The sequence below is a fragment of the Cetorhinus maximus genome, chromosome 17 (genome assembly GCF_964194155.1).
Source record: "Cetorhinus maximus chromosome 17, sCetMax3.hap1.1, whole genome shotgun sequence".
In the NCBI taxonomy this organism is placed as follows: Eukaryota; Metazoa; Chordata; class Chondrichthyes; order Lamniformes; family Cetorhinidae; genus Cetorhinus; species Cetorhinus maximus.
The window spans coordinates 3,621,616-3,638,364 of record NC_135895.1 but is presented as its reverse complement, the minus strand read 5'-3'; the positions used below and the strand labels follow the sequence as shown (position 1 = coordinate 3,638,364).

At 44.9% G+C, this 16,749-nt stretch overlaps 3 protein-coding genes across 6 annotated transcripts in view; 2 read left to right on the top strand and 1 right to left on the bottom strand.

Annotated features, from left to right (window-relative positions):
* The window catches only part of cryz (crystallin, zeta (quinone reductase)), a 1,066,321-nt gene that overhangs the window by 735,239 nt on the left and 314,333 nt on the right, over window positions 1-16,749 (top strand). The gene's annotated exons all lie outside the window — the stretch shown is intronic.
* Window positions 1-16,749, top strand: part of slc44a5b (solute carrier family 44 member 5b) — a 412,477-nt gene that overhangs the window by 336,566 nt on the left and 59,162 nt on the right. The gene's annotated exons all lie outside the window — the stretch shown is intronic.
* The window catches only part of lhx8a (LIM homeobox 8a), a 35,693-nt gene that overhangs the window by 18,120 nt on the left and 824 nt on the right, over window positions 1-16,749 (bottom strand). The window contains exons 2-6 of the mRNA XM_078560656.1: window positions 15,924-16,008; window positions 15,645-15,797; window positions 13,800-13,921; window positions 11,565-11,785; window positions 6,023-6,126 (exon numbers count right to left, since the gene is read on the bottom strand). Coding sequence (XP_078416782.1) covers window positions 6,023-6,126; window positions 11,565-11,785; window positions 13,800-13,921; window positions 15,645-15,797; window positions 15,924-16,008 — 685 coding nt within the window. The remainder of the gene's footprint in view (window positions 1-6,022; window positions 6,127-11,564; window positions 11,786-13,799; window positions 13,922-15,644; window positions 15,798-15,923; window positions 16,009-16,749) is intronic.

Here is a 16,749-nt window from a genome sequence, read left to right as displayed (position 1 = left end):
TATCCTGTCAAATTATTTTGTTTTCAAAAAAAAAAGGACACAAGGAAATATTAGGACGTGACCAAGAGTTGGTTGGTGTTTTGAGGTGGTTTAGGGAGGGAATCCCAAGGCTTAAGAGCCCAGATAGCTGAATGCATGTCCACCAATGGTGAGGCGAAGGAAGTGGGGCTTGCATGAGGCTGGAATTAACATTGCCTCAAGAAGTCCTACAGACGCAATGTGCATCCCATGTCCAACTTTGTACAAGACAATATCCCAGATTCACTTTTTAAACTAGCTTCACTCAAGAAGGTTCTTCCCATTCCAGTTTTCACCTCAGTTCCTCACTGTTCAGTCTTTTCACTCTGTGCCTAGTGATAAATTTCCACTTACTCCCAAGGTAGGGTGCCCAAAACAATTAAACTAAGTACAATATCTTGAAAGAGGCTTGATCATTGCTCTGCACAATTAAGAGGCGGCGGTGGTGTAGCGGTATTGTCACTGGGCTGGTAATCCAGAGACCCAGGGCAATGCTCTGGGGACCTGGGTTTGAATCCTGCCACATCAGATGGTAGCATTTGAATTTAATAAAAATCTGGAATTAAAAGTCCAATGATGACAACCATGAAAACATTGTCAATTGTCCCATCTGGTTCACCAATGTCCTTTAGGGAAAGAAATCTGCCTCCCTCACCTGGTCTGGTCTATATATGACTCTAGACCCAGAGCAATGTGGTTGACTCTTAACTGCCCTCTGAAATGGTCTAGCATGTCACTCAGTTGTATCAAAGTGCTAGAAAGTCTATAAGGAATGAAACTGGATGGACCACCTGGCATCAACCTGGGCAACAGCAAACCTTGCAAAGTCCTCCTTACTGACATCTGGGGACTTGAGCCAAAATTGGGAGCGCTATCTCACAGGCCAGTCAAGCAGCAGCCTGACTCACTGAATCATACAGATAATATCCCAGAAACCACCATAACCAGGTATGTCCTGTCCCACCAATAGGACAGGGCCAGAAGATGCAGCAGCAAGGTGGTACAAAGTCAGGAGGGGGTTACCCTGGGAGTCCTCAGCATTGGCTCCGGATCCCAAGAAGTCTCATGGCATCAGGTCAAACATGGGAAAGGTGACCTCCCACTGAACCAGATACCGCCCTCACAGCCCCACGCTCCCCCCACAACAGACGAAGTCCTGTCTCCACATTCAGGATACCCCTCCATCATGGCAGGGTGATACCACTGTGCTAAATGGGGTGGATTTTGAACAGATCTAGCAACTCGGACTGGGCATTCATGAGGCACTGTGGGACATCAGCAGCAGAATTGTATTCTAACACAATCTGTAACCTCAGGGCCCGGCATATTCCCCACTCTACCATTACCATCAAGCCAGGGGATCAACCCTGCTTCAATAAAAAAATGGAGGGCATGCAAGAATCAGCACCAGGCATACCTAAAAATGAGGTGTCAACCTAGTGAAGCTATAACACAGGACTATTTGCCAAACAGCATAAGCAGCAAGTGATAGACAAAGTTAAGGAATCCTACAACCAACGGATCGGATCCAAGCTCTGCAGTCCTGCCACACCCAGTCATGAATGGTGGTGGACAATTAAACAACTCACTGGAGGCGGCTCCACAAATATCCCCATCCTCAATGATTGAGGCAAGCACATCAAGGCAAAAAGATAAGGCTGAAGCAGTTGCAGCCACCTTCAGCCAGAAGTGCCAACTGAATGACTCATCTTGGCCACCTGAGTTCCCTAGCATCACAGATGCCAGTCTACAGCCAATTCAATTCACATGATAAACAGCTGACAGCACTGGATACTGCAGAGGCCATGGGCTGAGACAAGCATTCTGGCAATACAGGAGGTATGCTCCAGAACTTGCCGCACCCTGAGCCAAGTTGTCCTAGTACAGCTACAACACGGGCGTCCATTTGGCAATGTTTAAAATTCCCCAAATATATTCTGTACACAAAGGACGACAAATCCAACCTGGCCAATTACCACCCCATCAGTCTACTCTTGATCATCAGTGAAGTGATGGAAGGGATCAAGTGTTATCAAGATCTGGACAATATCCAGGCTTGAGCTGACAAGTGGCAAGTAACATTTGTGCCACACGTGGACAATGACCATCTCCAACGAAGGAATCTAACATTTCAATTGAATAACATTCAATGGCATTACCATCGCTGAACTCCACCCATCAACATCCCAGAGGTTACCATTGACCAGAAATGGAACTGACTAGCCATATAAATACTGTGGCTAGGCTAGGAATCCTGCAGCGAGTAACTCAACTCCCAACTCCCCAAAACTTGTCCACCATCTACAAGGCACAAGTCCTGAGTGTGATGGAATACTCTCCACTTGCCTGGATGAGTGCAGCTCCAACAACACTCAAGAAGCTTGACACCATCCAGGACAAAGCAGCCCCACTTGATTGGCACCCCATCCACAAACAAACATTCACTCTCTCTACCACTGATGCACAATAGCAACAGTGTGTACCATCTACAAGCTGCACTGCAGAAATTCACCAAGGCTCCTTGGACAGCACCTTCCAAACCCACAACTGCTACCATCTGGGTGGACAAGGGCAGCAGACACATACCACCACCACCACCTGGAAGTTCACTTTGGAACTGCCAACAAGCAGACCTCTTCCAAGAAATCACCTGACTTACATGGTACTTGAGAAGGAGGATTTTGTTTGCGTTGGGCTGCAAAGCACTTTAATGAAAAGCTGGGAGGCCAAAAGTCACGTAGCAGAGGGGAAAAAACAAGTTGTGAACCTGCTTGTTTTGAAGGCAGTCTTGCTGAAGAACAAGCTGAGGAAAGGCTGCTACCTTGACTGAATCCCCCTCTACCTTGTCTAAAATTGAGAGACGCTACTAACCTGTAGCCAGGAAGCCCTCATCCGAGTGTAACCAGTCTGCATTTGGACCTGCGAAGCTGGACCAGTTAGAGAGAACTTCCAGGCATCCACTGGGATCAGCGGCCCGTCTGCACATGAGAACACTCCAGGTCGACAGCGTCAAGACTGTGCAGACTTTATCCATTATCTTAGAACGCCCATTTTCCAAAGCCCATCTCTGCAGAGAGACTCTGTTTGGGGTGTGTGTGTCTGTGCGCTGGGGGAATTCTTTAGGAAGACATAGCTATACTTCCCAATTACAAGTGTGCGTTAACTAGTACTTGCAATTAAGTTTAATTTATTTTAAAACAGATTTTGAGAGCAGCCTGGTCAGAGTTTCTTCTTCTGGGTACACGATTGGCCATTTTGGTGCTAAAATTAAACATGGTATAGCCTTCGGCATATTGGGGCTTGATATTGCGTGTACTCGTCCCATCCCAGTTGTAGCACTATTGTTGTAATAATTATGGAGTCCACATTAGTTAGGACAGTATCACTGACGTGCCTTCCCCCTAGAGACCAGCAAGTGAAAAACGTCCCCCACCCCGTCATTAATTGACCCCTTGGAAACACCAGCTCACAGCCCAATCTGGGTAATGTCTTCCTTCAACTCACTGTCTTGTATCCCCAATCAATTTCCTAACCATGCATCTTGGCTTTAGTGAAGATCGCTTTTTCTGTATTTAAATGCTTTCCAACAATGCACGTGCATGACAAAGGAATCCTCTAACCATCTCAATGGTGAAACATGACAGCACACCAATTCTCTCTCAAATGCCTGAGCAAGGCACTCAGTCATGACCAATGCAGGGCAACTAATGACAACAATAAACATTGGGTCTTCAGTGTCACGCACATCCCAAGAACATGTAGAAAAACGAACCCCTAATTTCCTTGGCCATTTATTTCTTCCAAATTTAGCACAAAAGCAACTGTGCCTGGCACTCAATCCCCCAAATTAAAATTTTAACCAAGCATGTTTCTGTTGGATCATTTTTACTTTCCTCCCATCTTTCACTAATTGTCCCTACACCTCAGTCAAAGCAACTAGTAGTTCCACCAAGTCTTGAACAAGTCACATCCAAATCAATTTTCAAGAATAGACGTTCTCACTTCTCCCCTTATCACCTGTTTAGGAATGCCTCCATTACCCTCATCAGAAATCCTTCTGCTCGTTTGTTTTTATTTTTGCTAATATCCTTTCCCATGTGTTTTAAATGGCTCAGTAGTCACATTCCCACCTCCAGAGTTAACAGATCGAGTGTTCAAACCTAACTCCAGAGACTGGAGCACATAACCCAGCTTGAAACCCCAATGCTGCCCCATCAGCAGAGCCACCTTTCAGATGAGTTGAGGCCCTATCTGTTTTCTGGTGAATGTAAAATATCCCATGCTATAATTGAAAGAGTAGAGGAGCTCCCCCCAGTGTCATGGTCAATATACATCCCTCGTTTCCTACATGGAATCAGCAGTTATACTTCAAAAACACTAGGTTGGAAAGTGCTTTGGGGCGGTGTAGTGGTACTGTCGCTGGACTTGTAATCCAGAGACCCAGGGTAATGCTCTGGGGACCCGGGCTCGAATCCCATCACAGCAGATGGTAGTGTCCTGGGCCCAACCATCTTCAGCTGCTTCAATGACCTTCCCTCCATAAGGTCAGAAGTGGGGATGTTCACTGATGATTGCATAATGTTCAGCACCATTCATGACTCCTCAGATACTGAAGCAGCCCATGTCCCAATGCAGCAAGACCTGGACAATATCCAGGCTTGGGCTGACAAGTGGCAAGTAACACTCACATCACACAAGTGTCAGGCAATGACCATCTCCAACAAGAGAGAATCCAACCATCACCCCTTGACGTTCAATGGCATTACAATCACTGGATCCCCCACTATCAACATCCTGGGAGTTACCATTGACCAGAAACTGAACTGAACTAGCCACGTAAATATACTGTGGCTACAAGAGCAGGTCAGAGGCATTCACTCCCTCCATCACCGACATGCAGTAGTAGTGTGTACCATCTACAAGATGCACTGCAGGAATTCACCAAGGCTCCTTCGACAGCACCTTCCAAACCCAGAATCACTACCATCTCGAAGGACAAGGGCAGCAGATAGATGGGAACACCGCCACCTGGAAGTTCCCCTCCAAGTCACTCACCATCATGACTTGGAACTATATTGTCGTTCCTTCACTGTCGCTGGGTCAAAATCCTGGTACTCCCTAACAGCACTGTGGGTGTACCTACACCAAATGGACTGCAGCAGCTCAAGGTGGCAGCACACCACCACCTTCTCAAGGGCTACTGGGGATGGGCAATAAATGCTGGGCCAGCCAGCGAAGCCCATATCCCATCAATGAATTTAAAAAACTGCAAGTTCTCTTTCTTCTTCACTGGCCCCAACCATGGTATTTGCTCAGACACATCCTTTTGCCTTCCAATAATACATACACAGGTGACTTCAGACCCACAGCAATATGCTTGGCTCTTAAATGCCCTCTGAAATGGTTTGGCAAGCCATTCAGATCATGGGCAATTAGAGATGGGCAACAAATGCTGGCCTTGTCAGCAATGCCCACATCCCATTGAAGAAAAAGACACTAGCGCCTCTCGAACTCACCCTAAGTGATGAACTCCTAAACCACGATGGGAGTCAGTGAACCATCACTTACCTATGAAAGCCATTTACTGAGAATTCCAAACAACAGTCACCAAACTAGTGGACAACAGATACTCCTATGAAGTTATTTTATCTCCGATTGTCAACCAAGGTTTAACCAATCAGGTCAAAGTTGGACGGGCTGTATTTTCAAACTGGACAGGGAAGGTGTGCCTCTTCACCCACACAGCCTCCATTACAGCAACAAATGACCTTGCAAACAAATATGAACCATGGTAAACCGCTTCAGATGCCAAACTAGTCCAATGCAAGAAAACATGTTCTATTCTTTCAAGCCAAGAAAAAGAAAGAAACTCATCCAAGAGAACCAATGGTCCAAATGACCTCCATGTGCTGCAAGGTTCTAGGGTTCAATAAAGTAGTTAGAAAAGCAAATCAAGGGTTAAAGACTTGACAGAGGAAGAGGGAGGTGAAGAAATGCTTATTACCTGGAGCTGATCAGCTGTGAAGCTGGTCCGTGCTCGTTTTGTTGGCTTGGGTTGAATCACATCTTGTTCCGTTGGTAATGCTCCTTCCACAGTTACTCCATTCCCTACAAGAATTCAGTTGCAGTCTCAAATTGCGTATTCAAAAAGAACCTTTCCATAAAATAACTTTGCACTTGAGAATGAAAACCAGTGTGAAAGGCCCACACCCAACTCCCCCAGTTCGAAAGCTTTGATCGACAGAAATTCATTTCAAGTGTGCATTCGCCACACAGCTATTAGAATTCTGGCATCCTGCAAGGCCCCTTACTCCTCTCCCTACAACTTCAGCCCCTTTACTCCACCGTCCCACCCCTTTGCATGTTTACTCTAAAATTTAATTGCACACAGCCAGCTTAAGTGTGTGCCCCTTTAATTGTTTTGTGCATTATTTATAATGGAAGTCTTGTGTGGCACCTTCCAGGCTGTTGGGTGGCCACGCACCCACAGAGCTTAGCATTTCTCCCACCTCTGCTCTTCATAGTGGCACAACCTCCAGCTGTCTGGCTGCAATCAATCCCTAAGCAAACTTTTTGTTAAGTCTCGGCTTGTAAAAAGACTCAAAAATTATTCTTGACCATACAATTGTTCAGCTCTCAATTACCTCTACTTCTGCTCAGTGTCTCCTACGTTAAATCCTTTAATGTTGGCACAATATCACATCCAAATTGCTGCAGGAAAGGAAGTTGCACTGTAATTTGATCATAAACCAATCACCAAAAAAATTCAGCGCTACAAGAACTTTCAAACATGCTTTGTGCTCACATTACAAGCCAACAAACCCCATGCTCAACCTGTCCTTGCCTGAAAATGAGAATGAAGTTTATTAAAGTGTAATAAGATTGCTAAAATGTTTTTATGGCTGCTATGAAAACTTATACTGCAAGATACAAACTATCCAGAAAGTTATTCAATTACAAATATTTGAGTTGTTTCTCATAAATATTCCACGGACTTTTAGTACCCAAGTTTTGCACTAATGCATGGCATTTAGTTAATGAAAACCAACTTCTCCTATTTCACTGTTTAGCCCACAAAACAGTAAAAACAAACTTATTGCTGGCAGCATTATAAAGCCAAACAAAAAAAAAAACAGGAGCACAAGTGCTCTTGTATAATCCCAATAAAGATGTTTTGCAGAGGCTACTCTGAAGTGAAACGTCTTTAAAGTTTCTCCTTTTCCAGAGGAAAGTAATTTCCCCATTTCTTGAAATGAGCAAAATTAAATGCGAATTAGAGTACATTAATGCCCAAATTACAGCTTCAGAAATTCAATACTTTTGGCCATGGATGGCAAAAGATAAAGCAACTATTAAAAAGAACATCGCCACATTGTGCTTTTGCCCATACATCAACTGGGTCCATCTACATAAACACTTCTTGCAACCTTGAAGTTTCTTCCTATTCAAAATACTTACCCCATACCCATTTAAATTATATTCATAGTCTCTACCTCAATAGTCACTTAAAACAATTAGCGTTCTAAGTAACATGTGCATGTAAAGAATGGAGGTGGAAAACGTTTCTGCCCTTTCTCACTGCTAGTAATAATCCTGAGTTTGTACCCACTCCTTCACTAAAGAGTGTTAAGAATCTTTTGGTCCTCATACTTTCCAATTCTTTTATTATATATTCCAACCTTCTTTATGCCAATGAAAAGCTATAACACCTTCACCACATGGACTGCAGTGGTTAAAGGTGGAAGTTCACCAAAACCTTAAGGACAATTAAAAATGAGGAATAATGCTGGCCTTACCAGGAGATGCTCACATCCAGTGAATTAATAAATTTAAAAAGTGATGCAAAAATCGCAGGGAAAACTGGAAACTTTTTTAAAAAACTACTACACAAGACCAACAGTCCAATATTCTAAGATCTTCTCATAACCAGCATCTGAAATGCCTCAAAATGTTGATCTTGGTATAGCTGGTAGAGGCAGATGTTCAGAGGCAATGTCATGCGAGATACAGCAGCCTATTCCGATTTTGAACATTTAACCTAAACTAAGATTCTAAAAACATGGCAATTCATCTTTAATTGGGTTCAAATCATCATCCAAGAGCAGGAGAATATTAGCAAACAGTGACTAAACTATAGGGCATCAGAATAAATTGGAAATTAATTGAGCCAAGCTAAGGATTTTGTGCAAGTTTAACCAGAAACTGGACCAGCCACACATACTGTAGCTACAGGAATAAGCCAGAGGTTAGGTATTCAGTGAGTGGCTCCTCCCAATTCTGCAAAGTCTGTCCACCATCTACAAGGGGCCAAGTCAGCCATGTATGGAATACCCTCCCATTTGTCTGGATGAGCACAGTTCCAACAGCTAAGAAGCTCGATACCATTCAGGCCAAAGTAGTCCAGTTGATTCATATGCATCCACCACTAGAGTATGATTGCAGTTATGTGCCATCTATAAGACGCACTGCAATTCACCAATACCTCACAAAACCATGACCTCTACCACTTAGAATAAGGAGGGTGGCAGGCATGCAGGAATACCACCGAGTTTCCCCAAATCACACACCATTCTGATTTGGGGAAAGACCATTGTTCCTTCATTGCCTGATCAAAATTCTGCAGTGCCCGATCAAATATCGCCATGGCAGGATCTTCACAAAGATTGCAGCAGTTCAAGACAGTTCATCAATAAATGCCAGTCTTGCTAGTGACACCCACATCCCACAAACAAATATAAAGGATTGCATTTATATAGCACATTTAATAACCATGAAGAAATCCCAAAACATTTTACAGCCAAAGACACTTCAGTGTAGTTATTGCTGCAAAATGGGAAATGCAGCAGCCAACAGGCACACAGCAATGTGATCATCCCCAGATAATCTTGTGATGTTAATTAAGAGATAAATATTTGTTAGAGCACCTGGGATAACCCCCCCTGCTCTTCTTCAAAATAGTACCCATGGGATCTCTATTACATCCACCAGAGGGGGCAGGTGAAGCCTTTGTTCAACATCTTGCCCAAAAAGGCAGCACCATCAACAGTGCAGCATGCCCTCACTACTGCACTGGTGTCAGCCTAGATTTTTGCGCTCAAGTCTCTGGTGTGGAACTTGAACCCACAACCTTCTGATTCAGGTGAGTGGCACATAGAGGTGCAAGAACTATGAAGTAATTATAATTGGAGGTTGGGGGTGGGGGGTGGGGGGAGGGAAGAAGAGAGAGAGAGACTTCAGTTATCCAAATATAGACTGGGATAAGAATAGTGAAAAGGGGTGAGAGAGGCAAGAGTTCCTGGAAACATGTTCCAGATAATTTTCTTTAGCAATGTGTTTCTAATCCAACAAGAGGGCAGGCACTGTTGGACCAGGTTCTGAGGAATGAGTTGGCCCAAATGGATCAAATATAAGTGCGAGTGCCTCTGGGGGGCAGTGACACATTGTGTCATAAGGTTTAGATTGGCCTTGGAACAATCCAGAGAAGGGATAATTAATTGGGGGAAGCCAACTTTGATAAAGTGAGTTTACAGAGTTGAGACTTTTTAAAAAAAATATTCATTCATAGGATGTGGGGTAGGCCAGCATTTATTGCCCATTCCCATTTGCCCTTGTTCAGAGGGCATTTGAAAGTCACATTGCTGAGAGTCTGGACTGGAGTCGCTGAGTTGGAATCAAACGTTGGCAGAAAAAACGGTGGCTTAACAATAGGCCATCTTCAAAGACAAAGTATTGCAGACAATGTCAAGGTATATCCCCTGGAAGGGGAAAGGTAGGGCCAATAAATCCAGAGCATCCTGGATAAGAGATATAGAGGTGAAGATGAAAAGGAAGTGTGCATACTACAGAAGCTGATGTGGTGTATACAGATTTTCAAAAGGCATTTGGATTCAGTCCCAAACAGACTTAAGCGCAAAATTCTAGCTCATGGAATAAAAGGAAAAGCAAGCACTTTTTAAAGAGATTGGCTGAGTGACAGGGAACAAAGTAGTGATAAATGGCTGCGTTCCAGATTGGAAGAAGATTTGTACTGGAGTTCCCCAGGGGTCAATGTTGGGACCCTTGCTCTTCCTGATATATATTAATGATGTAGACTGTGGGGTTCAGGGCATGATTTCAAATTGCAGATGACAAAGATTGGAAGAGATATCAACTGATGAGGATAGTCTTGAACTTCAAAAGGACAGACATGTTGGTGGATTGGAAAGGGAAGACAAGTAGCAGTTGAAGTTCAATGCAGAGAAGTGAGAGGTGATCCACTTTGGCAGGAAGAATATGGTGAGACAGTATAAAAAAGGGAGAGCCTCTTGAGGTGGTGCAGGAGCAGAGGGATCTATGTGTGCGTGTGTGTATATACACACACACACACACACACACACCATTGAAGGTGGCAGGGTATGTTGAGAGAGCAGTTAATAAAGCATATAGCATCTTAGGCTTTATTAATAGGGGTATTGAGTACATGAGTAAGTAGGTCATGTTGAACTTGTATAAGACACCACTTAGGCCTCATCTGGAGTACTGCATCCCATTCTGAGTACTTAGGGATGTGAAGGCATTGGAGAGAAAGTACAAATAAGATTAACAAGAATGATTCATGGATAACGGCTCTAGCTATGAGGATAGATTGGAGAGGTTGGTACTGTTTTCCTTGGAGAAAAGGCTAAGGGGAGACTTGATAGAGGTATTCAAGATCCTGAGGGGTATGGACAGGGTAAGTAGTGAGAAACTGTTCCCACTCAAGAGATCAAGAACTAGAGGGCACAGATTCAATATAATTTGCAAAAGGAGTAGGAGTGATGAGGAAAATGTTTTCACCCAGAGGGTGGTTAGAGCCTTGGGATGAGCTTCCTGATAGGATGGTGGAGGCAGGTTCGATTGAGGTAATCAAAAGGGAATTGGATTTCAATCTGAAAAGAAAATGCGCAAGTTGTACAGGGATAAGGCAGGGGAGTGGGATGGGTAGAATGCTCTTTCAGAGAGCCAGTGCAGACTCAATGGGCCAAATGGCCTCCTCCTGGACTGTAAGATTCTTGATTCTGAACTGAGCCACTTCTAACATCACCAAAAAAAAAATCATTACCGTGAAGTTACCGAGTGAAGTTTGAGAATGAGTATAAAACTACTATTGTTTTCAGCAAGCCTTTTAGGGACTTGGGTTGCCAAAATGAATTTTAATTCCTGGAGAATTAAAATTCAGAATCTCCTGTTGCGAACAACTTGGAAAAAATCAAAGGGGGAACTAACGTCCTCTCTCTCTCTCTCTGTCGTGCGAGCTTGTTTACTCATTATTAGAATCAGGCTGCCAAACCACCTTCCCCAATCAAGAATCATCCAATTAGATAGTGAAATGAATGCTCACTGTCTGATTGGCTATGGGCAGGTTGGGCACCATGATGATGAACGCATTGAAAACCAATGACAAGATGTGGGCTGGGCAGGACAATTGAAGGCAGATGGTCACATGATGCCTCCTGGAAAATGTCCAACTAGATGTGGCAATTATCATTAACAAAACAGTCAACAGACTTTTAAAAAAGTGATGTTACCATTTTCAGCTGCCCTTTTGAGGTTGTCCAACATACAGTCATAGTGTATCCGACAGAGGACTTTCTCTTCCACGAGAGCGAACTCTTCCCCGGTGGACAGCTGCCTCTTGCAAGAGAAGCAAGCAAAGCACGCCAGGTGATAAACGTTGCCCTTGGCCCTTCGGACCCAGTCTGTTGAATGAATGTGCCTGCCACAGCGAGAGCACCGGGTTCCATACCGCCTGTTAAAACAAAGAGGGTCAAGTTGGGCTGCAGGTTAAAGAGGGTGCAATACGTCACTAAACTCTGCAAACGAGAAGAGTTGGTGCATCTTCCTCCTATTGATATCCAACTCCTGCACACCAAAGAATAGAAATGAGAAAATGACTTTTGTTTCTATGGCACTTTTCATGACTTCTGGCCATCCCAAAGCACTTCACGGCCAATGAAGCACTACTGGCAAATGAAGCACTATTGAAGCATAGTCACTGATGTAATGTAGCAAGCACAGCATACAAATTGTGCACAGCAAGATCCCATGGACAGTGTGATAATAATCAGCTATTTTGCTGATGCTGGTTGAAGGATAAACATTGACATCAGGATACTAGGGAGAAGTCACCTGCTCACCTTCAAATAAAGCCACAGCATCTTTTACATCCACCTTACAGACAGGGCCTTGGTTCAACATCGCCAGTCAAAGCCGGCACCTCCAACAGCAAAGCACTCCCTCAGTACCGGTGGTGTCCTATGTCCAGGTCTGTGGAGTAGACCTTGAATTCATGACTCTCTGATTTAGGTGGGAGCGTTACCAAGGTGAAGACTTGGTGCTTTTGACACAAATATATATCATTCCAATTGTTTAGTTACTGGGTGACCCATTAGGAGCAGAAAGGTGTGCACGACCCACACAGCAACCTGCACGGTCCACTCACATGCTGCAACCCTATAAGATGCTGCAGGTGAATGTATAAAAGATTTAAAAGGCACTCTGTTGAAATAAACAATTTTTGTTACAAGCAGCTTAAGGGAGTATCGAACATGAGAGGGGCCATTTTAACCTCGAGCCATTCAATAAGAACTTGGCTGATCTATGACCAAACTCCATATACCTGCCGAAGGGCCATGGAGGCTCGAGGCGTTAACTGATTTCTTCTCCGCCGATGCTGCCGGGCCTGCTGAGTTTTTCCAGGTGATTCTGTTTTTGTTTTCCATATACCTTGTCTTTCGGCCCATATCCCTTAATACTCGATAACAAAAACCTATCAATCTGAGATTTAAAATTAGATCTAGCATCAGTTGCTGTTTGTGGAAGGAGTGTTCCAAACTTCTACCACCCTTCCCGAGTAGAAGTTATTCCCTCCTTTCATTGCTGCTGAAAAGGTTTGGCTTTAATTTTAGCCTGTGTGTCTGTTCCTAGACTCCCCACATACAATATTCGTGCTAGAGCGGAGATTATTTAGTCCAAAAAAAAAAGAAAAAAATTGGAGACAGTTGGAAATCTGGACCGGGAACCTTCCAGGTAAAAAAGGTTGAACCTGCTCCGTAGTTCCCAATGTTATTCACTCGAGTGGAAGTCGACACTTTAAAAATGTTCCGTTTGGAGGCGAGTCAAACGGGTCGTGTGCGATTTTCACTCTGTTCCCCCTACCCATGTAGATAAGCTTAAACGAACTCGGAAACCCAACATGCAAAAAAATCAAAGATAAAAGCAAAATTACTGCGGATGCTGGAAATCTGAAACACACCGAAAATGCTTTGGAGGGGGTTGGTGGGGGGGTGGAGAGGAGAAACTGAGGCCAGGCAGCATCTGTGGAGAGAGAAACAGGAGTGAACGTTTCGAGTCGGTCCGACTCTTCTTCAGGTACAAAAATCTAAAAGTTCTGATGGAAACGATTCTTAGACCTCACCGCCAAATCAGCGCCAATCCTGAAGTTCCGGCGGCGTTTCAAGGTTGACCGACTGGGGAACGCTTGCTCCGAATTTGGAAGCTCCCTCGTTCGAAGAAGTGAAAATCCTTCACGTTTGGACCGACACCATAAACCACATCTCCCCTGGGGAGCTGGGGTTTAGCCTAAAGCTGCTGCCACAGTCTCAACAGTTCCAAGTTACCGGTCTCCTGGAGAAGCCCAATGCCCCTCCCCTCCCCTCTCCTCTCCCCCCAACCCCCATTGGGATCTCAACCAGATATCGATTGATTGATTGATTGATAGGAACCTTCAGAAAATCCAATTCGGGTCATTGATAAGCGTGTACCTGAAATAATCCAGTTTGCAGAATATTTCTTGGTCCTTTACGTAACAGCTGGTGTGTCGGCCCAGAGAGGTTTTGCATACGCTACAAGCCAAACACCGGACGTGCCAACATAGCTCGTTCACCTGGACAGACAGAGAGAGAGAGAGAGAGTGAGTTAGTTGGGCGAGATTTAGCAGGAAGCGCCTTGGCGGGGGGAAACATCTATTCAAACATCGGCTCCTGGGCCGCCTGTCCATCTCGGCAAGTTAAGCAGCTCTCGGGCGGGTAGATCCCAGCAGATCCTATGGACCTGGGGAGCTGTTTAGGGGAACTCGCATTTAGACTCAACATTGACTGACTGTCAAAAAGGGGGCCTCCTGAAGTATTTCAGAAGCCCTGGAATAAACTTGTATTTCCCACGGGCAGAGAGAAAGGCCAGTAAACAGTTTTAGAGTCACTCGCGGGGATTAAGTAAATTCACATCGTCGCGCAGATTCAGTAATAAATTTCAGAAGGGAATTGGATAAATACTGGCTGGGGTGGGGTGGAGAAAGAGGAATGAAGTACCAGATATCTCCTGCAAAATTGACTTAACGACTTGCATTTTGCCCCCAGGATTCTAAATACTCCCTTTGAACTATTGCCGCGCGGGCGGGGGCTTTGGTTTAACATCTTGGGGTGTGGGTAACCACTGGCAAGGCTGGCCCATTTATTGCCCATCCTAATTACCCCCCAAGGGTGGTGGTTGGATTTCTCCGCCACTTCCAACGGGCAGGGACTGAGTGACATGTGGGCCCCGAACTGGGTAAGGGTGACGTTAGTGAATTAGTTGGATTCACAAGAATAGACCTTCGGGAGACACCTTTTAAATCGGCTGTCTTCTTCCCCGATTGCCGGTAATTCATGGTGTGTAACAATACAGACTGCGGTGTCTATACAGTCCCAGTCTGTGGGGGAGTCAGGATGGGACTTTGTAGACATTTAGTGAGTTTATGGTAGGTGAAAAGACGGACACAGGATCCGGTCTGTGGAGCAGAGGGAAGCCGCTTTAAAAGTTTTAAGTGACCAGAGGGGCAAGGGTGGTCAGACAGAGCGGCACAACTAAAGGGAACGTGGTTGAGGGGGTTTTAATGCAGGCACAAACTGACCGCTAACAGCTTGCATTTATATAGCGCCTTCAAACATGAGGAACACCCTATAGAGTTTAATAATAGCCAAGCAGACACAAACATTGACAGTGCGCCGGAGGGGCAATTAGGGAGTAAATAAAAAAGCTTGGTCAAAAGGTGGTGAACTGAAAACAGACTCGCGCCTTTTTATAGCCAATTTGGGCACAGCAAGCTCCCACAAGGGGGGCACGGATGAACCTGTTTTCCGCGTTGTTGGATAAACATCGGTCAGGACTCCTTGCGAAACGCTGACATCGAAGTCTGGGAGCAGACGGGGGTTTTTAAAATCCGCGGCCGCAGGAGCGCAGCCAGGAGCTGTCAATAACCCCGGGTTAGGGGGAAAACAAATCCTCAAAACCTACACAAACCTGCTGGCCCAGAGGAGAAAGGAAGGAAGCGCCACTCGCCGAGGCTCGGCTAGGAGTTAGGGACTTCAAAAATACAAAAGTTATTTTACGCCGGCAAAAGAAGGTTTAAAAGAGGTAGTTTGACTAAGTCCCTAAAAGTCGAATGACAGATGGTCGCCTGGTCACTTTCCCTACAGCAGAAGGGCATTTCCATCATCCCCTTATCAAAACTCCGCGTTCCTGGACATTTCCGATCCGCTCTGACGGGCGGAACCACCTTAAACCACTGGGGGCAAGTTGCTGTTGGGATTTTTTTTGGGGGTGGGGGGAGGGAGGTAGGTCTCTCTCACCTTCAAGAGGTATCGATCCACTATTTCCAGCCCGCAGCTACTGCAGGTATTTCTCCCGGTTCTGGAGGAGATCATCGACTGTGGAGACAAGGTAGGCGAGGCCGAAGTGACTGGGGAACAGGAATCCTCTTTAACAACTCGGTCAGAATTAGTCTATATAAAAAAAAAAGACACACACACACACAGAACGGGGAAAAAAAAAAATAAAATAAAATCAGCCCTCGAGTGCAAATTGGTCTCAACAAATATTGAAATAAAGAGAAGATAGGGGCTGGGTACCAAACTACAAGTGCTCCTCGGCTTCCGAATTCTTCCACAGGGGATGGAGGAGAGTGTTTCAGGGTCATCCGACATGGTTTTTAAACTGGAAAAAGAGCAAGGATTTGGGGAGAGCGCTTCCAGCTCAATCTGAACTAATTGCGTGCATGAGTCTTTTAACATCAACATTTCCCTTTCTCCCCCCTCTCCCCTCTCTCTCCACACACACACACACACAAAAATAAATATTAACCACTCGCCCCGTTCACCATGACAACGCGTGTGATCATTAAAAAAGGTGCAATTTGGAAAGTAAATACCCTTGATTCAGTTTATAAAAAAAAACCAAGACAAGGCACTTGAGTCAATCGTTAAGCATTCATTGCAGTTCAGGGGCTATTCTGGTCAAGTATTTCAGACAGTTCCCTTCCCCTCAAGTTGCACAAAGCTTTTCATTTATACCAATTCCTAGCGCCAGGTCAAATCAGATTGAGTCAGGGAGGGGGGAGGAGGAGGGGGGGGGGGAGAGAGAGAGAGAGAGAGAAAAAAAGGGAAATTGATTCACCCCCCCTCCCCTTTTCAACAATTAAATCAGTCCTTGTTCCATCCAAAACGCCTTTGAAAGGGTAACCTAGAGGTGAAGAGGTTTAATAGGGGCACTTGAAGGATAATTACAGCTAGTCCACTCCGGTCAGATCTGTTCGATTGACAATTTGAAGAAAAGGAGGGACAATTACTGGTGCAGGTGATTCGCCTTAACTATCCCGAGGAGATCAGCTCTCCCGACTTACATATTTAAACAAAAAAAAATCATCACGGCTCCCCTCCCCACACCCCACCACCCGGA